We start from the raw sequence: 20,158 nt of genomic DNA on the forward strand, positions 1-20,158 counted from the left end.
TGTTTAAAAAATAAATAAATAGGAAGGGAGAAAGTCACACGAAAGCAAAAATGTTAAATACAAGATGGTAGCACATCTGACATTACTTTTTTTTTTTTTTTTTTGACACCATATGAACCTTTCTGATGCTTGTGAGAATGAACTGAACTAGGTTAACTCCAACGAGATTAGTCAGGCTTAACATTTTGCATTTCTGTGACTGGTTTTACATATGATTCTCATATGATTCTCCGCCTTTCCAGAGACCTTGTTTTATGCCAAAATGCCTCACTTCAGGATCTTTGCAGGCTGTCCTGAAGAGATGCACCATTTTCTGTATGCAAAAAATTACTATATGTTTACATCCAGTAAATCATTACTAAAAGCTACCATGCTCTGTGAATAAAGGCAAAATGAAGGAGCTTTTCCCTCATAAGACGCATTACTTTCAATGATTCAATGGCTAGTTATGAATGAGATTCCAAAAACAAAAGTTTCCTGCTACAACACAAACATATTCCGTTTGCAATTCCTTTCAAGAGATCTCCATTTTCGGCATTTAAGCCTTGGAGGGAAGAGGTCACAGTGACAGCAAGTCACTGCTTCGCTCAGCGCAAGCTGCCAAAACGCACAGACCGGAGCCCGGTCCTCCCATTCACTGGCCTGACGAGTACACTTTTAAAAGCATGCACAGCCTGGTTCACACTTACATGATGCACGGAGAATGAGGCAGAGGGCTTGCAGAGCAAAGCAACACCTCATTCCCGAGCATGTGCATAACAGTCCACCTTCGCTTGCTGCTAAAAACGCTAAAACAATGCCATTTGCAGTACATATGTGCAACATGCATGTCTCCAAGATTCATTACTGTGCATATGAAAATTCAATCATATCAAAGCTTAGCTTTAAGAAAGTCCCAAGGGGCTGAACTGTGTGCTTATGCACTTTGAGGGGGGAAAAAAACAACAACCCTTAAACTTTTTTTTTCTTTTTTTTTTCCTATTTTTTTTTTTGTAGAATTATTCCAGTATTTTCCTTTAGTAAGAACAAAATAGCTGCTAAATGACTGAACTCCACATTCTCACTGCTTATATCCATCTATTTTCGTAACTCAGGTTCTGTTTCTGGGCAAACACAGATGTATAAATCATAGATGGAGTTAGAGTCAATCCCAAGAAAACTGTAACTTAAATGAACAAAACTCATTATTTTGTTTGAAAACTGCTGTGCTTTGGTCATTTAGCACAGCCATATGTATCATTTTATACTCTTTCTCACCTTACCTTTTGTAGCTCTTTCTAGAGCAGACGATTCCACAGTTTGGAAGACCTGCAAATTCACCTGTTTTCACTGCAATTTGAAAATTGCTTGGTTTTCATGAAGTTTTACATGAAAGTAAATCTGCCCTTCATCAAAAACAGAAAAATTGTACTGAAGAAAAGTGATGGTTTGGGGACACATTGTCAGCATACATCCTATACTTGACCAAAAAAGAAGAGATGAATGTACACGTTCTCTAATGAAAATAAAGACTTTTGCAGGCAAAGTTCATTTAAAACATACAAAGCCAACCTGATCTTAGGCAAAATTAATTAAAAAAAAAAAAAAAAATATCTTCTTGGCTTTTGTATAGCCCTTGCACATCCATTAACGTAAAGCTCATAGAATTTGATTTCAACCTAAAGGCACCAGAAATGCAACCTAAGACAGCTGAAATGCAAGGATTTTAAAAAAAATATATCCTCAGTTTTCTAACCTATTATCTAAATACACAAGGAGCATTACCGGTGGAGCAAAAGCAGAAAGGCAGTTTCTGTTTTTCTTCCCTGTTCTGAAGGATCACGGCAACCTCTTCTCCTTAGATCTGTCACAAACGTCCAGGGACTGTAGCGCAGGCACCGTGCCACGGAGCTCCCCGGCAGGGGGCTTCTGCAAGCCCAGGTGGGAAGGGAAGGTCTCTGCCTTGAAGCAGAGTTCTCCAAATCATCGCTTTTACATATGTAAAAAAGGATTTGTTAGGATATACTTTAAAAAAAAAAAAAATCCCAGAAAGACAAAACCAAAGAGGAAAGCCATGCACGCAAAACAAACAGAAGCAGGAGCTTTATGGGACTCCTCCTTTGCGGAGTTAAATTCCTCCTGAATGACATTTCCAGGGTGAGGCATTTGTAAGTACAACTGTAAAAGGACCAAGGCTCAACTGACAAACCATGAGATATGAAGTGCTTGCAAGACGCATCCGGTGTTGAGATAATTAAAATCAAAATTAAACTTGAGCTCTACTTGCATCTGTGAAGCATCAGTTAATCAAACATAATGAGTTAATCAGACTCATTTTTCTGAGGGCAAAACGTAATCATGCATCATCTTTTGTCTTGTCCTTAGACTCCGACAGACACTAACTTTTCCTAAGTATTTGCACACCCGATAGCACATCAGGGTCCTGGACATTTTCTAGGCATTGCTGCAACTTTAATAGGAAAGAGTCCTAGTAAAGCCACTTTATAGGAGCTTTTACTCTATTTTAAGAAGTCAAACAGTAATAACAAAGTAACGGGGACTCCAAGCATGACCCGGGAAGGAGATAATACCCTGCATCCTATATTTTTGCAATCCAGAGACAAGCCACTCAACTATTTAGCAAGACTGCTGCCAGTAAACCAGTGTCTCCCAGATTCCTAACAGAAAAGAAAAAGAAAAAAAAAAGAGCAAAGAATACATTTTCTGGTGACCTCTGCAGATTTAGCAATCCTGAGCTTTTTTGGGTTCTGTTTTATTTTTTCATTTATTTATTTTTTAAACTGTTGCTGGATGTAACTTCTAGGTATTGTAATTAATTTATTTTTAATCCAGTGGAGAAATAATTCATACTGTCTTGGTTTCTAGCTATTCAAGATATTGCGGTTACATTTTTGGTGTCTTTGGTACATTTTACTGTAACATTCTCAGGGCGCTGCAGTCAATTACTAAATCTCATGCTGTTTTACTTGCTCCAAAGCATCATCCAAGCATTTTCTAGCAAGTTTTTGTGGGTAACTATGTCCTGTTTGAGAAACACATGCGTGTCCACACGCTGATAGGTATGAGATCAGCGTCAATGCAGACATTTTGATTAATGCCTTTTCGGTTTGGTTTCTGTGGGCTCAAGGCTCCTGGCTCAAGCTGGGATAGAGTAAAAAAAACAACAACAACAACAACCCTACATTTTAAAAATTAAACCAAGTGCATTTGAAACACAAAGGCTTAGCTGGTATCTATCATGCCTCCACAGTGTTATAACCTGCCCGAGCTTTCCGCTCCTCTCTCCCTGCTCCAAACGTGGTCTCTCTCTCTCTCGGGCACCCCACGGTTGTGCCAGGCCCCCCTCACAGCCGTCCTGCTTCTCCCCTTCTCTGCTGCTGCTCCCGCTGTGCGCGTGGGGGAAGTGGGAGGGACGGTCCCAGCGGGAAGCACAAACCCAGCGAGCTGCTCAGCGGCAAGGGGAACGAGAGAGATGACTTGCTGGGGAAAAAGAGCCAAAAGAACAGCTTTTAGCTGGGCCTTGGGAAGGGCAGAAGGGCAGAGAGCCTGCAGATGGAAGAGGGAAGGTGGCTGGAAGGCAAGCCTGGTAGCTCTCTCCCTACCAAATCACTGAAGGCTGCTGAGCGCGAGGGAGTGCGAACCCCAGCACTGATGCAGGCCGCGGAGGAGAGGGTGGACTACAACCCGGAGGCAAGAAATCAAGAAGTTGGTGACGTGAATCAAAGGAGCTGAGGAGCCTTTCACACAGATACCTATGAACGACAGTGACCGTCGATCCCAGCTGCGACACGTGGGAATTTCTCTTTCACATTGTGTCCCTAGGACGCAGGAGAGCTTGCCCTAACGCAGCAGAAGCTGTGCCTAACATGCAGTAAATTAACACACCATTGTTGCTGATCTGGCCTTGTTATTTATGGCTCTGTTCACTGCCTTTTATTTAATTAGAGAGATGATATATCCGTAACAATTTTCTAGAGGGGCTAGCTACTGAAATATTAGCTGTTCCTGGAAGCCGCCCCTCTCAATCAAGCTTTGAAAGGAAATTGGTGGCAGACAGTATACGGTGCTGACCCCCCTGAAAAGTAACAGTACAACATGCACTGTACGATCCTATTTCTGAGCATATTTTTCCCCTGTGCAAAGGCTGTAGACACTTTGTGATTCCCTGTGAAAATCGGAAAACATTAACAGTTTGCGGAAAGGGGAAAACAGGAGTGATGGTGAAGAACAGCAAAGACAGTGAAATCTCACCGATTTAGCACGTCAGTGCTTCTCATTCTCTGCTGATCCAAGGTAGTAAAGGGAATAAGAACAGAAAATAAATAATATTCCTCAGAAAGACATAAAAATGCAAGTCTTACTAAAACCCACACTTGCCCTGCTGGTACCTCCAGCAAGCCAAATCAGCTCGCTTCGCTCACACAAGTATTTTCATTAATTTGAACTGGAACTTTGCCTGACAAAGGAGCGCAGGATCTTCCTTTTCTGGGCAGAAGCACTGTAACCACCAGCTGAAATACATCAACACTCCAGATAAGCCATGAACTATTGTATCCGTTGATTTATTGCTGATTAAAGACTCCCAAGTTGCTCCTAGTCCTACAAATTAACGTAATTGAAAATGTTGCATTAACGTATTAAAGAAACACTTCGAAAGCGTGTTAGTCTACCAAACTAAATAAGTAAACAGATTGCTGGCTGATGATCCTCTGGTCCTCACAGCAGTTTCGGTGAGAGTCCTCTGATTCCCACCGCAGGTATCAGCAGAGAGCTCAATGCACACCTCAGAGCTGTCACAACAGCCCTTGCAAAATTCTATTAACTTGCCTTTAAGCTGCGTGTCCCCGGTCCTTAATAAAATTATTTCCTAGTTGTACAAGGCACTCAACTCACTATTTCATGGTACCGCGATAGGAAAAGTACTTCCATTTTTGACATTTTATAAATTCCATTAATGCAAAAGATTGTTTTGGAAAGAAAAGCATAGGCAGCTCTACTCTTGACAAATGGCAATACAAAACTTCAACACAAAGTCCCATCACCTTAACAAATCAAGAACTAACCTAATAAGAGAGCAACTTATAAAAATTATCACAATGTCATGTCTTAAGCGGTTGAAACCACTTGTGACACCACTGTAAAAAACGCAGCGGCTTACCAACCCTGCAACTGGAAGCATCGCCAAAGATAAAGTCTTGTCACAAAAGTAACTACTTTCTTTTTTCCTTCTTTTTACTGCAATTCTGTGTTAACTATTTTGCTTCAGGTTTAGGGTCAAAAATAATATCTACAATTACTGCTAGTGAATCTGAGTCATTTTCCTGGTGCACACTGGTGTAAGACCACGCAGCACAGAGAGAGGGGAACCAGCACTGACAGCCCTTGACAGGAGGTGAGACTTCTGATCCTTCAGGGGGTTTGCTTAAGGGGGGATGGCAGAAAGAGGCTCCCACAGGTGAAATCATGGCAAGTGCTACAAACAGGATGTCCTACCATGCATGCCAACTCTTCTACCATTACAGAAACTTGCAGTTTTGTCTCTGACTTGTGAGTTCATGCCGGTAACTAGAAATCCACTGCAAACAACTCAGATGGGCAAGCTAGGGTCAAATCTTGCAAATGCCACTCATGGGCAGTGCAACCTGTTTTCCAGGAACTTGGTAAGTTATACTCAATCGTCCTCATCATTGTGCCGAATACACACTGAGGGAAGAAGGATGTTGTACACAGGGAAAGGTGGCAAGACCTCTCCAAAAGGCAAAAAGTACCTATCGTGCCTGGGGCTGTACAGCACAGCCCCACAGCGACCTGCACAGAAACTCATGGAACAGATAACGCTCAGCGGGAAAACGGGTCCTACACGCCGACTTGTTGTGAATACACAGAAAACAAAAGAAAACCCAAGGAGAACATACAATAAAGTGTACCATGCTCCTGTATTTCCTCAAGGTGATTTAGCATAATAATTATTACAACGTGCACTAAGAAAGAACGCAGTACTTTAGTAACATGAAACTTCAGCGCAGCATCTGTTACTAAACTTTGCTCAGAGGTAAGGAGAGGCGACCAAATTCTGGGTGAATTATAAAACAATTGAGTGGCTAGGGAAAAGAAAACTTGGAGAAGTTTAAAAACAAATTTCTCACACGCAAGCCCCAAAACTACCACCACTGTAACTACGCCTGCACACAAAACCAAATGATAACATTCAATTATTAGGAAGCTGATGTGAAGCACTGTAATGAATTTAGGGGATTGCATGAATTTGAAGCTTCTCTGCTACTTTAAGGAAAATGTAGGCAAGACAGAGACCCTTAAGGCACCGAGTATTTTGCCTTTTTAGTGCTGAATGTTGGCAGCTCCCTTGCTGCTAACACTGTTTGTCGCTTATGAAAAGCAGCTGTATTTTGAGGTACCAATAATACCCGATAGTAAGTAGTCTATATTTTCTGAAGTAGCCTACCTCCTTCAAGAGCAACATTCATACCATCCAAGTTGAGGCTTGATAGAGAATTGGAGGACTGATGGCTTAAAATACTGCTTTATAGGTTACCACAAATAGAGATGAAAGAACATTTCCTATCAGACTTCCAAATTTCAAAACAGGCTAAAGAGAAAAGAAGCCTCTGTAGTTCACAAGCATGTTAGGGTCTCTTTTTCATAAAGTTCCCATAACCTTTTATTTTCTCCTTACACTCAGACTTCACATTCAGGGCTGTTACTCGCTGCTTATCTCATCTGGATATAAACGCACAAAACTTCTAAAACCACTGGAGCGTATTCGAGACAAGAAACCCGGAATTTATTTTCTGTCATATTAAGCAAATGAATATGCCCTAAACTATACCACCGGGACAGCATGACTTTTCATTCTCACTATGGAGAAAGACATCAGAGATTAACTTGCTAGGAGGGATTTTTAAAAGTAAATTTCTTTTGCCACTGGAAACGCCATGTCCACTTAATGGTCAGATTTTCCTCACCTATTCGAATTCAATTTATTCAGTGTCTTAGAGTTAACAAGGAATTTCTTCCTTTACTTCCAGCAACCCTTTGAAGGATCCAAACAAAGAAATACTGAGGATGATTTTCTTTAGATTACTCTTTTTTTCATCAGTTACTGATCCTACGGAGAAAAACTAAAGGTTTTAAACCTTCCAACTACCACTTGCAAAGTTCCCAATGCCTCTTTTGAGATGACCTTGTCCCAGACAACCCGGATGAAGTAAATTAATCAACGTAATACAGTAAAACTTTGAAAGCAACATGAGAGGGGGACTAGCAACTCTTTGCATATAGCACGCAGACGGACAGACACTCGAGCAATGAAGCGATGTCCTACCTCTCCTTGCCGGTGATAGTGTTTGGGAGGTTTTCTCATCTGCTCTAGCATTTTGCCCTTCTTACTGCTAGCAAGCGTCAGTCCCTGGTGGATGCCTGTGGATCTGTTGGTTGCCTGAGTTGGAGCCTCCCCCATCAGGGTGGACTTGATGGAGTTCACCTTGGCGCTGGAGCTGTCTAGCTGGGAGCTCTCCACGATCAGGACCGCGGCTAGTAAGAGGAGACAGCAGGAGCACTTATTCCACATCAGCATGATCATCTCCCCTCCCCCCAAAAGGATTATCTTTCTTTTTCTTTCTTTCTTTTTTTTTTTTTTTTTTTAAGGCAAAGTAAAAGAAAAGAGAGGCATAAAAAGGTTCGAAAAAATATCTCTCACAGCTGTTAATAAGGCAACGGGTTTCAAAGCCACACACTCAGGGAACTGCTGTTCTGAGAGAGAGGGGAGAAAAGCAATAAAAAAAAAAAGACTCCCCTAGGAGGAAAAAAAAAAACAAAAAACGTGTCAAGTCTATAGGCACTGAGCATCTATCGGGTCTGTGAAGTGGTGGCTTTTTCCTCCGGGTTCTTGAGAAGTCCAGGCAATTCTTTAGTGACAGCGAGCAACAAGCTGTGAGGCAACTGCACCCGGGCAGCTCCCGCCAGCGCAGCCACCAGCACGTTTGCTCCAGCTTCAGAGGCAGAGCGAGCGAGTGACTTCCCCCTCTCCTCCTCTCTCGCCGCACAAGCCAGCAGAGAGGAAACTCAAACCAGATCCAATCCGAGCAGCACCGGCAGAAGCTGGGCTTCGTTTTCTTTCACTCTCTCTCTCTCCCCCTCTCTTTACTTTTTATTCCCCTCCTCCTTTTTTCTGTCTTTTGCCTCAGCCTCTGCAAACAGCGGGAGCGAAAGCGCATGGTCTCCTCCTTCTCCTCCTCCTCCTCCTCCTCCTCCAGCCCGACCGCTGTGGGACGAGGGGCTTGGGGCAGGCAGGGGACCCCGGGGCAGGCAGCAGACCCCTGGGGCTGGCCCCCACCCACGGCAGGGCCACGGGGCTGGGGGCAGGCAGGCAGGCGCCCACGCTGCCCAGTGCTCCCCTCGTACCCATGGGGGGCTCTGGCAACTGCTCGCTGCCCCCTGGATTTTTATAGCCACCCACAGCTCCTTTCCTTCCCTCCGCCCCCAGCCCGGGGGGGGGGCACCCTCCTCATCCCCCCCAGCTCCCACCTCAGCCTGGCGGGGAGCTGGGGCCTGCAGGGCCACGCAGAGCCCCAGACACACATGTGCAGCCCACAGATGCTTGGGTACCCAGCTGGCTTCTGCCCGGGCTCCCCAGATTTCACCAGCCCTGCAGCACCTCAAAAGCCTGCTGCTGGCGGGCAAGCCCTGCCAGAGCTGGTGGCCGACCCCCAAGCCCCATCGCCTGGGTGGCTGTCACACCGAGCCACCCACAGCCCCCTCGCTGCTGCCGGACACGGCACCTCCCTGCACCTTCACAGCGTCTTCGGCACAGGCACGCATCCACACATCCGACTGCTCGTGAAACACAGAGGTGCTGCTGGCAGCACGCACGCTCAGAGGCACTTCTATCTTGTGCCACAGCACCGAAACCACCTGATTTTAAGAAAAGAAAGGTAACGGACACAGAGGGCAAAACCAGCAGAATGGGGGTAAACCCAGCTCTCAGTTCTTCCATTACCTGCCAAAGCGTCGGCGCACAGGGCGCACCACGGGGCAGCCTTGTCCAGTGGCAGGGTAGCCACAAGCCCGTGTCCTTCCCCGGGCTGTGCAGAGCAGCCAGCCCTAACCCTAGGGCCTGCGTTACACCACACAGGGCATCTTCTATGGAGCAGATTAGCATGAAACATCATCCACAGCTCAAACCTTGGACTTGTGCAAACCGATTTCTTTCCATCTCACAGGGAAGATTTTTTTTTTTTTTTAGCATCTTTCTTATCATCCGTTATTTTAGGAGATTATAACTTTTTTTTTTTTTTTTTTAAATAGCAATTAAAACGACATACCAGTCCCCAGCACTGGATTTTAAATTGTTCTATAGAGTATGACACTTGCTCTCACTCATGTATCAGATGAGCTCACCTTTACTGGTTATGAAGTTAGAAACAATTTTATTAGAGCCTTGATTTCTGAAAAAAATGTAAATTTCTGAGATTAAATTTCACTTTTTCCTGTACTCATATTTGCAAGGAGCAAGAAGTGACAACTAACTAAATAAAGTTATAGCATTTGTCTTCTTCATAGCCATTTCCTTTTTCCATCTTTATGCAGCCTTCAGCAAATTAAAATTCTGTCTTCATCTCTAATAATTCCTGACAACATCCTGTAAGGGAATGTTTCTAGAAGTTCAGAAAGCAATTTGCAATCACACAAGACAGCAATAAAAGCCAGTCCTTTCTGATTGTTTTTGACTTGGCCTTTGACACCTAGCCCTCCCTGTGTTTCACCCCCGCCAAGCCCCAAAGCCAGCGCAAACCGCTAGCAGGGCCGCAGGAAAAGCTCCAGCAGATAATTTCACTGAGAGTTGGCCGTGATCCACACAACCACCATGCGCACGCAATCTGCAAAAGCGCATCCACAGAGCAACACCCAACCCACGCGGACGTACGTGAGCTGCCTACACACACGTGCATGCACCCACCCGCTCAGGCAGGCTCACGCCGAGATGGAGAGACACAAACTGGTGACAGCTCCCTGATTACTAATCAATCCTGAATTTCCTCTTACTGTTATCACTGACTGACAGAGCCACATTTTGTGTTTTGCTGGGGATAGCACAAGCTGTAATTCACATCTCTTCCTGGCATTCTCTGTACGTGTCACAACGGAGCCTTAGTGTTGACCTGTCCTGCTTCACGGCTGGTAACAAATTCACAAAAATACAGCATCCGCAGGTTTTGCTTCGTTATGGGCTGCGGGACCACACATTGTATTGGTATTTTGGCTGTGATGGATGCTCTTTTAAAAAAAATAATAAGAAAAATAAAAAAATCCACCCGTGTTTCTTTTACAGAGGAAGCAACGGAAATATGTAAGTCAGCAATGGAGTACTGACCACCAAAGTCGCCTTGACTAAGGCAGGATTACAAAGAGAACAAAATAAGCTGATGAGACACACAAAGAGAATCCATGACAATAAAAAACACAATATGATGACCTCATGCGAGTATCATTCAGCTCTTCTTGAAATAAATGGACGTGTGGTATTAAAAAGAGCCACGCAGCACCTAAAAGGACCAGACTGTAAGCGTACTGTGTCTAAATTAAATATCTATTAGTAACTTATTAACATTACTTAATAAACATAAATAGCAAACTGCATCCCAAATCCCTTGACATAAATCAGAAAGTCCCCAAAAAACCATGCCCTACAGAAATTTGAAGAAAATGGGGTAGGAATTATGACATGTTTTCAGATATTTAAAAGCAGATAGCCAAACTCATTCCTTCAATCAGTCTGGATTCAGCTAAGGATGAAGTTAATCAGTCAGGGGGGGCCCTTCCCTTCCCTGATGGTAACTACAATTCATGTTCGTTACCACAGTTCTTGTGTGGTAAGGATAGATAGTACTCACAGAGAAACAAGATATTTGCTTTTTTTTTTTTTATTATTATTACTATTTTTTACTTTTAATCAGCATTTAGCCCATGCTTCAAACTGGTCAAATTCATCCTTTCAGACTTAGCTGTTTATTTCTTACGCTCCTCATTGCCTCAGTCGTGTCCTTTAACAACAGAATTACTTCACAACATCTACTCAAATAAAATGGTATGGAGGCAAAAATATGAAGAAGCATCCCTGTTTTCCAGATTTATGACTACTATGTGCTATGACGTAGAATTTCAGAGATATGAACAACTTCTAAACCACGTTAAGTGCCAAATGGGATCTACCAGAGGAAGCACCTACAGAACCCAGTGGTTGCTGAGGGCATGAAGCAGAGGCTGACCTGCTACTGAAGATCAGGCAGAAAGAGTGTTTGCCGCTAAGTTTGGGTGCCCGTTTTGGAGCAGCTAAGGCCCATGTATGTGTACGCATGTGGTTGGTCAAACACTTCTGAGCAATGCAGTCTTTTGCCCCAAACAGAAGAAGCATTACCCCAAACCTGCAGTCAGCACCAAATGCTACGAGACACATGGGGTGGCCACTAGAAGTCTCTAAGTGCCGTACTGCAGAGGCCAGACCTGCCCTGAGCACGTGGCCGTGAGCCCTCCTGGACTTCTTGTCCCTGACTCCCTTAACACGAACACGCAGTGGGACTGCCAGTTGCAAACGTTGAGAGCTCCCTCGCTGAGCCTGGTTAAAATAATGGTTACCAGTAATGAGTAAGTTGTATCGAAGTATGCAACTATGCCTTCGTATCTCTTTTCAGATAAATTAACGTGCTTTGTACAAGAAAAGGAGGTTTGCCTTTTGTCTTATTTGCTTCCATAAAGAGGAGAGACACAAAAAAGCTTGTATTTATAGCCAAAATAGACACACATACCCTGAAAAAATGTTGGAGGTTTAAGTGCTCTAAACACATTTCTGATTTACAAATGCTTTGGTGTTTAATTAAACTTAAAAATTTAATGGAAAGAGTTGAGTGGCCTTAAACAAACAAAGATTTTCATATAGTTCTTCCAGTTTCACCACTTACTCTTGCCAAAATCAAAAACAGCCAAAAAAAAGTACTTCCATGTGTTCATATTTTCACTGAGAATTATCAAAATTTTAATTGATTTTCTGCTAAACATTTTTCTGTATGAAGTTGTGTCCTCCCGTTTATATTTTGTCCAGGAAGTTCAACTAGATCCATTGCAGCCTTTTTTTCATTTTTTTTCCCCCATGTTTTTTGGGAGGCAGAAGAGGGGATTTCATGTGGGTGGGAAAGACATGGAAAAGATGAGTAACCTTTTTTTTTTTTTCTTTTTTCCTCTCTATTTTTTTTCCTTTTTCCTCTGAAACTTTTATTTAAAAGGAATTGCTTGGAAAAAAAAAATCTAGCAGAAATGAAGATAAAAGCAAGAAATAAATGAACATAAGAAATTAATATATTCAATTTAAGGACAAAACCAAAATACAATAAAATGAGGAGATCCTTTACCAGACCTCCTCCAAAGGGCCAAAATTGTACAGTGTAATTGCAAACTATTAGAGGCCAGATTATAATCCTGCGTACTTTACAGCAACTATATTTTAAGCCACTTGACTTCAATTGAACTGGTTTTGATTTATACCAGCCTTAGTTCAGCCCAACGTCCTATGTTTTCCTTTCCGTTAAATAAACAAAATTACCTGTTCCTCAAATTAAATCTGGTTTTAATTCTATATAAAGCATTTTGGGATACTTGTTGTATGAAAGACATTCTCTAACATAGAGGTGTATTGTTTTTTGTTATTATTTTTTAGGTTCACCAGCTGCACTGAATTTCCATTGCCCCTTACAGCAACTCTCACAGCTTGGATATGGCCAAATCTCCTTTAGCACTGCCCCTGGGGCCTACTCTGTGCTTTATTTAATTTCTTACTAAAAAAAAAAAAAATGCTATCAGGGCTATCAAGCAATAGCTAGTTTTTCTAAGACTGTAGCTCAACAGTACATCATTTCATTTTAAAAAGCACATTTAAGGAGCTCCTTCCTCCCCTGTGTCCTCATCTCTCTGTGGGGTTCCATTTTTGGTTGGCCTCTTTCTTTTTTTCACTGCCTTTGTACTCAGCACACAAGCAAACCCCAAAAGATCTTCCTTCTTCCCCACAGAGAAGGCTTCGCACTGTGATGCTTCACACGGAGGCAAGAGGGTGCAGGAACTGGGTTTCGGGTGGGGACAAAGGGCGAGGGGAGCCCCCGCTGCGGCATTTCCACCGAACGCCTCATGTGCTGGGACTGCAGTCCCAGAAAAGTGCCCAGAGGACATGTTGGAGTGTGCAATACCCAAAAGCACGACAAATGATTGTCAGCTCCGTAAGTCCATGTTAATGCAGTCTATGGCCACCACGAAGCCCTTCTTCACAGGTGATAATTCCGTATTAGCAACAGGGGAACCACTCTTCAGAGTTTAAGCCATGTTTCCACCAGCATTTTAAGGCCAGGGTGAGATCTGCTGCCTTGAGAGCTGGCCTGCTCCTCACCCTGATCCTTCCAGATGGAGGACACAAGAAAGCTCAGCCAGCCCATATGTGGCAGAGCCCTTTCAGCCCACCATGCAGCCCTCTCTCCCTCCTTGGCAGCCCACGTGGGCATCAGCATCAGGAGCCACAGCCAAAAGTGCCAAGGAGCCCCTTTTGCAGCCATTGGGATAGGCCGCGAGGCGGCTGAAGCTCTTCCTCCTCCTCCTCAGCCTTCATCCCCGAGCACTGCACCGCAGCACGCGCTACCAGCATGGTTTGTGGGCAACGTAGCGAGGTGCTGGCAGCAGCAGCACGGCCGCAGCATCGCTCCTCGCTGGGCTGCCGCCACAAACAAGCCCCAGCAGGGGTTTGACACCGCTTTCAGAGCATCCCAGCACTGACGTCTCGACCGCCTAGCCCAGCCACATCAAGAGGCCCCAGCTCACCTCTCCCTCTAAAGGTTACCGTCTCCCCAAAACCGTCAGCGAGTGCGACCGCTTGTGCAAGAGCCGCCTGGCCCGGCTGAGCCGCAGCGGGCGGCCCCAGCTGCAGCCGGAGCAGGAGGCACGACCACAGCCCGGAGAGAGGCAGGCTCGCAGCGTGCAGCCCCGGTCACGGAAACAGGGACAAATATCACCGCCTTTGATACTTGCTTTTTTGGGTCTGATTCCTAATGCCATGCTCGTCATGCGCAGGAAGGCGAATGATGCCATAAAACTGTTTTGAAATCCATATTTATGATTTTTTCTCCTGCTGATTCTTTTTTTCCAAAAAGATGAGTACTGAATGTTATTGTTATTCCTCATAAATAACTCCTTTTCTTGATTAAAACAGTCCAGGACAGTGTCACAGTTAATTAATGACACAGCGTGTGACTGGCTCGGTCACTGCCGGTTCAGGATTTCAATCAGCCCCTCTGATGACCATTAACCCTTCGGAGGGGGAATCACCAATTTCTTGAGAGGATGACAAAAGCAGAGGGAAACAAATCCCAGACCACCAAAAATAATAACTATTGACCAGCACTGCCAAACACAATAACCAGTCGATTACAATTATTTTAAGCTATTCGATTATTTTCTCCAAAAACTCTTTGATGCGTCACTGCACTGAACTCCGTCTGACCACGCTTCCGAAGCAGCAGGTGTTTTGGCACCAAGCAGAGGGAAGGAGGCACTGTCCACACGGAAAGGTTTCAGTAAAGCTGCAAAAGATGTGGGCCTCATGCATGCGGAGCAGCAGCGGTCAGACTCTGGACCCAGCACGACACACCACAATGCAAACAGCACCGGCCGTGCTCAGCACGTGGTTTTCCAGAGGATCACGACGCACAAACAGAAGCACGAATTTGTGGTAGCCCAGAAAGATGGTTGTCTTGATATGGAAATAGCTGAAATTTCAGCGTCCCTCCCCGCAGCTGCATATCTTGGAGAGTTGTTAAAACAATAAAAATACTTATAATTAGCAATTCTACATACACCCATTTTCTTTGCAATATTCTTGGCAATATTGGAGCCAAATTACTCAAACTTTCCGAAGAAAAATAACTGTAAGGAAAATTCCCTTCTCAGGAATGAAGGCAGCAGAAAATTTTGAGGTCAAAAAGGGAATTAGAATGGAAATCATTGTGCAACCTTAGCTATAATAAGTACTGAGAAAGCTGATTGCTATTTATTATGTTTATCTCGTGCTTTCTGATAAATGCAGTCACATCTGAGGACACTCTGTCAAGCATATAAAATAGCAGTTGTAAACATATTGCTTTGGCTTGCAAACCTGACTTAAGCAAATGCTTCTGGAGCTAGGACATTGTATCTACAGGGTGTAAAAAAAATCTCGCTTTCAGAAAAAGAGTAGACTCTGCTTTGCCTAAAAGTGAGATGGGGAAGGTTGCATACTTCTCTGTACGATTGCTCAGTGTTACTCCCTGTCTTTATTTAAGAAAACTACTCAAAGACAAAGAGACAAGTCTTCCAGAACATAAACTCCTGCAAGTTTTTTCTAGTACATTGCCATAGAATGAGGAGATAACATGATACATCAAAAAATCCTTAGCCACAATACAAAAATTTAACCTTAATTTTAAGTTCATTAAATAGAGTCAAAATCAATCCTGCTAGCAGCCTAATATTACTCTACTTGATAAAATAAGAGTCTGGTATTGATCACTTTTGAAGTGTCTCTCCAACTGGGTTGTGTTCTCTGAAAAAAAAAATGTAGACTTTAAAAACAATTGTCCTAAATAAGGGATGTCCCATTTCTCTTCTTAATGAAATAATGTTCTAAAGGTCATTTCTGATCAATGTAATCCTTTTATCCTCACATGTATACAATAATCAACAATATATATAAAAAAAAAAGTCTAAACAGTAAGTAACTTTGAAAAAAATATTTGAAGCATTTGATATTTGCAAGTGGGTTTCATTTCTTGGGTTATTTTTTTTTCTCTGATTTGTTTCAATTGAAACAGGTTTTCCATTGAAATGCTGACATAAAAGCTGCTTTCTGACCACCTATAAAGGTGTGCTTTCCAGGGGATGTGATGGTTGGTGTGAAGAAAAATAACATTCTATATGCAATTTTCCCAAAAGTGGGAAAAGAGCAAAAAAGTATCCCACTCATTCATGGCAGACAAAACGAACTTCGAAACAGTGTCAAAGACAACCCATCTCTTTGCTCTGCCTGTTGTTGAAAGTGGACAGAAAAAAAAGAAGTCCAATCCATACTGGTTTAATGGTGCTGCCTATAAGGCTGGCAAATAAAATAGCAGCAAAGTCAAGAATTATGGCACTATCTTTTTCTACATATAATCTTCTGAGAGGGCAAAATTAGGATAGCCATTCAATGGGCTATGCAGACTGCATTCCTAGCCAGCTGCACAAGTGATGGAGAGCAACTGTGAAGCTCAGTAGCTACAGATAAGAAGAATGTGTTGCAGTTTTTCTCTTGCACATGCGTTTATTCTCCATTTTCTGGTTTCAGTGGTTTTCCCACTTTTCTCTCCGCACAAGGAGAAGACAAAAATGATCTGAAGGGGAAGGAAGGAGATCCTATTCTCTTTGGTGTACGGCCAAGTGCGATAGAGAGAAGGGACCCTGCTTCACTGCTCGAAACACAAATACCCCAGGGAGCATCTAAATTTATTCCCACTCTGGTGTTTGGTAATTCAAAGACAATAACTATGTAAACCTCAGCCTAAGCTTCCATCCCAAAGCTTGGCTCTTCCTAGTGCTGTGCTCCAGGGCCTGCTGAGGCCCAGATTCTTCCTGCCGAAAGAGTTAATGGGACTTTTTTGCCAGCCTTACTCAGCAGATAACTCCTCCGAGTCTTACTGGAAGAATTTAGCACCCGAACCTCAGGCAGTGACTCGAAGACCCCTGCCAAAGGAACTTCTGGTTAAAGTCCATGGACACTGATGGAGTTACAAGAGAAACAGAACTGGTCCTTTGCCTTTTTTGCTGGTATCCACAATAGGCAGCTCTATTTTTCTGCATAACAAGTACCAGAATACTGAGCGTATTAGCTGCCAAGAAATGCAGAACAAACAGACTTACATGTTTTTCCCTTTATTTCCATCATCTGACCTTTGCTTTTTATGTCTTAGGAGCAAGCTGCAACTTTATTTACATGTTATAATCTAGATGAAATGCTAGTTTGTGTGTAGCAAACTATGTGGACTTTGATCTTGGAATTTGATTTTCCTTTTTTTTTTTTTTTATTTTCTTTTCAAAGAAAAACACAATGAATTGATGGAAACTCTGAAATGTTAGGTTTTAGGATGACTCTCATTTCATATTTCTGATTCCTTCAGCCCAGGCTAGACCTTTTTGGGTTCCCTAGGGGCTTGAACCATTAGTTCATAGTTCACCATATTAACTTGCATCCTGACATAATAGGTACTGAAATGGCTCATATTGCCCAATTCAATAATGATTTTGAATCCCTGTAGAAACATTTCACTGCAAGAAAAGGTGTTATTATCCACCTCAGAATTGTATAAAGTACCAAGTAATTAGAGAATGAATGGTTAATGATTAGAACAGAAGAACTCACATGATGAGAAACAGAGCAAAAATTAATAGGGAAAGGGAAAAGGTGCAAGTAGAATCAAGAGGAAGAAGTAAATGAGATAATAATCTAGGGATTTTTATGGATATTTTATAATAGGTTTTAGTACCCCAAGATTTCAAACCTGCAGCTTACTACAATGACTTTTTTCTTCATTCATCACACTGATGAATTTTGAACATTTCATTTTCATTTTAAAAACTCAAATTTTAAATTTCTAGGTATCTGCCTAGGCTTGGCTCTGACTGCCTACGTACAAAGAATACCTCACTTCTTTTATCCCATGCCTTATGTCTGGCCAACGCTATCTTCCTAATTTTACAATAAAAATTAGTTGCTGCCTTGCTAGGATGGATGTTCTTAATTTTTCTTGGTGAGGGATTTCCACAAAACAGCAATAAATAGTCTACAACACTGAATAGGGAGGAGGTGATGAAGAAAGAAAAATAAAGTGCTAGTTTCTACATACAGTTTCTTATTAAACCAAGGCATCATTTCTGATGTTAATTTTCTAATTTGATATAAATGTAATGAAAAAAAAAAATTATATCCACGTCTCCATGTATCACAAGCATACTCTTGTGATAAAACCCATACTACTTTACCTAAAACTCTGAGCGAGAGAAGGTCCTTCATGGGGATTCTATAAGCAAAGTGAAATTAATACGGATTTACTGTTACTATATCTGTATTATTTTTAGCAGATGTACTTAAAAGATCTTCACATCTTTTCTGTTATCTCTGTCTGCACTGGTTTACAGATGACCAGCAACTCAGCACTACAGGGACAGGAGCAGGAAACGTCTTTGTGGAAATAACCCCTTCCCAATTTGCACGGTACTATTTTGTGACTGTTTTGTGTACAGACTAAGAGACTTTTCATTTGCTACCACCCACACTCAGCAGTGTCAGTTACAAACCAGTTAGAAATCCAGGTGGCTACTATCAGTGGTAGGTACTTGTTCAGTGAAAGCTACTGCCTGCTACCATGCAGTCATTGCCCAGGAGAGAAAATTCCCTCCTGGGAAAAAATAAATAAATCAAGATGATTAGAAGCTCTCGCGCACACGTGCACAAATTGACTATAATATTATAAAAGTTACCGTTCTGATCCTAAACACTGAGTTTACAGATGCCTAGCCAATTGCAGCAGCATTTGATAACCACCTTATTCTGCAGCAACACTGATGTCACACCAGGTTTCGACGTGGAGCCTGCATAATTTTCTGATCACATCGATTAAACTGAGTTAAACTCCGTAGTTCAGAAATTAACTTGTCTTTCAAAATGCTCCTGGGATGAGGAAAGCGTTCCCAAACAGCAGCTCCCTCTCCAAACTGAAGGGGAGCAGTGTATGTCCCCGTGTCTCTTGAAACCTCCCCGAGCTGTTTCGCAGGCCCCCTGTCCGCCTGTCGGACACCAGCTCCCCGAGACAAATGAAGCTATCGCAGTTCCGCACCACTCGTAAAGCAGGAACGTATGTAACCTGCTTTCTCCAAACACACGTGCTGCAAATAAAGCTATCAAGCGCACTGACATTTCTGCATTAGGGCTTAAAATAACATCCGCGTGACGCCTATATGCTGTGCCCTTAGCTCAGTCGGGGATTTTCTGAACGCTGGGTGTGCTTTCAAAGAATACCGCTCCAGTTCCTGTACAATACGCGAGTATACTGGCTCTTAAGCTGGGAAACAAAGTTAAGAATGTGTGGGTTTTGGCTTCAAAATTAACCATGCTTTAGTAATCTGGTATACCAAACTGTTTCTTATTAATGTATCATGCAAATACTCTCCAGTCCTCCCACAAGTCTGACACTTTCCCAACATATCAATAGCAAATGTTCTGTGAAATGCAACTTTTCTGATGTAGGCCACCCTGACTTTCAGTGTGATCTCAACCCACCATTCAAATCTTCATGGCAGATGCAGAGTGGGGCCGTTCTTTAATAAGGGAAACAATATTGGAAAAAATTGTTTGATACATCTTGTTCGGTTTTCTTCAGTCAAGAGCCAACTGCCTCCCTCCATCCCCCTCCCTTTTTTTTTTTTTTTAACGAAGGCTGAACAGAGTTAAGCTTGCTGTGTTTCCTGAGTCAAAACGTAAGGTAGTTTAGGGAGTGGCTGGCACCAGTCCCTCTTTCACGTAACCACCCGCCCTACAGTACGGTCTTGAAATGCGTCAACTTAAACCCAGCTGGTTTCTGTCTTAGTGCAGACGAGCGGGAGAACGTGCCCACAGGCTTTTGTCACACGAGAAATGAGCTGCTTGGAGGCTCTGTGGCGCCTGTCCCCCTCTCCCAGAGCGCTCTCATTTCATGTTGCTGCTGCTGCATCACCTGGATGCACTGAACAGGTTCACGACCCTTCTCCAGACGGTGAATGTGGCTAAGCCAAGACACGGCGGTGCGATGTCAAGCCACCAGAGCTATTTCTAAGCGAGCTGGCTGGCTGCTTGTTGCAGGCTACACTGCCCTGCTGTTCACGTGGTGCTGTGGCGTGCCCCACCTCAACCACCACCAGCGCCATCCTGACACTCGTGCGCTCCCTCTCACCGCCACCTCCACGCACTAGGCTGCAGCCTGCGGCACACACATTGCCAGTTTTGGCCCGAACAAGAGAGAGTTTGAATCTACAGATGAGGGATAAGGGAGGAGCAGATAGTCGA

The 20,158-nt window shown here is 43.2% G+C and overlaps 1 protein-coding gene across 2 annotated transcripts in view; it reads right to left on the reverse strand.

The window, feature by feature from the left end:
• DKK2 (dickkopf WNT signaling pathway inhibitor 2) overlaps nt 1–20,158 on the reverse strand; it is a 126,780-nt gene that overhangs the window by 36,221 nt on the left and 70,401 nt on the right. Inside the window, exon 3 of one of the 2 annotated variants that reach the window (XM_048066388.2) lies at nt 7,343–7,551. In XM_048066388.2, coding sequence (XP_047922345.2) covers nt 7,343–7,551 — 209 coding nt within the window. Of the gene's footprint in view, nt 1–7,342; nt 8,428–20,158 lie in introns of those variants that run through there. The other variant, XM_013195779.3, reaches the window with a different exon arrangement.

Source organism: Anser cygnoides, chromosome 4, assembly GCF_040182565.1.
Source record: "Anser cygnoides isolate HZ-2024a breed goose chromosome 4, Taihu_goose_T2T_genome, whole genome shotgun sequence".
NCBI classification, from domain to species: Eukaryota; Metazoa; Chordata; class Aves; order Anseriformes; family Anatidae; genus Anser; species Anser cygnoides.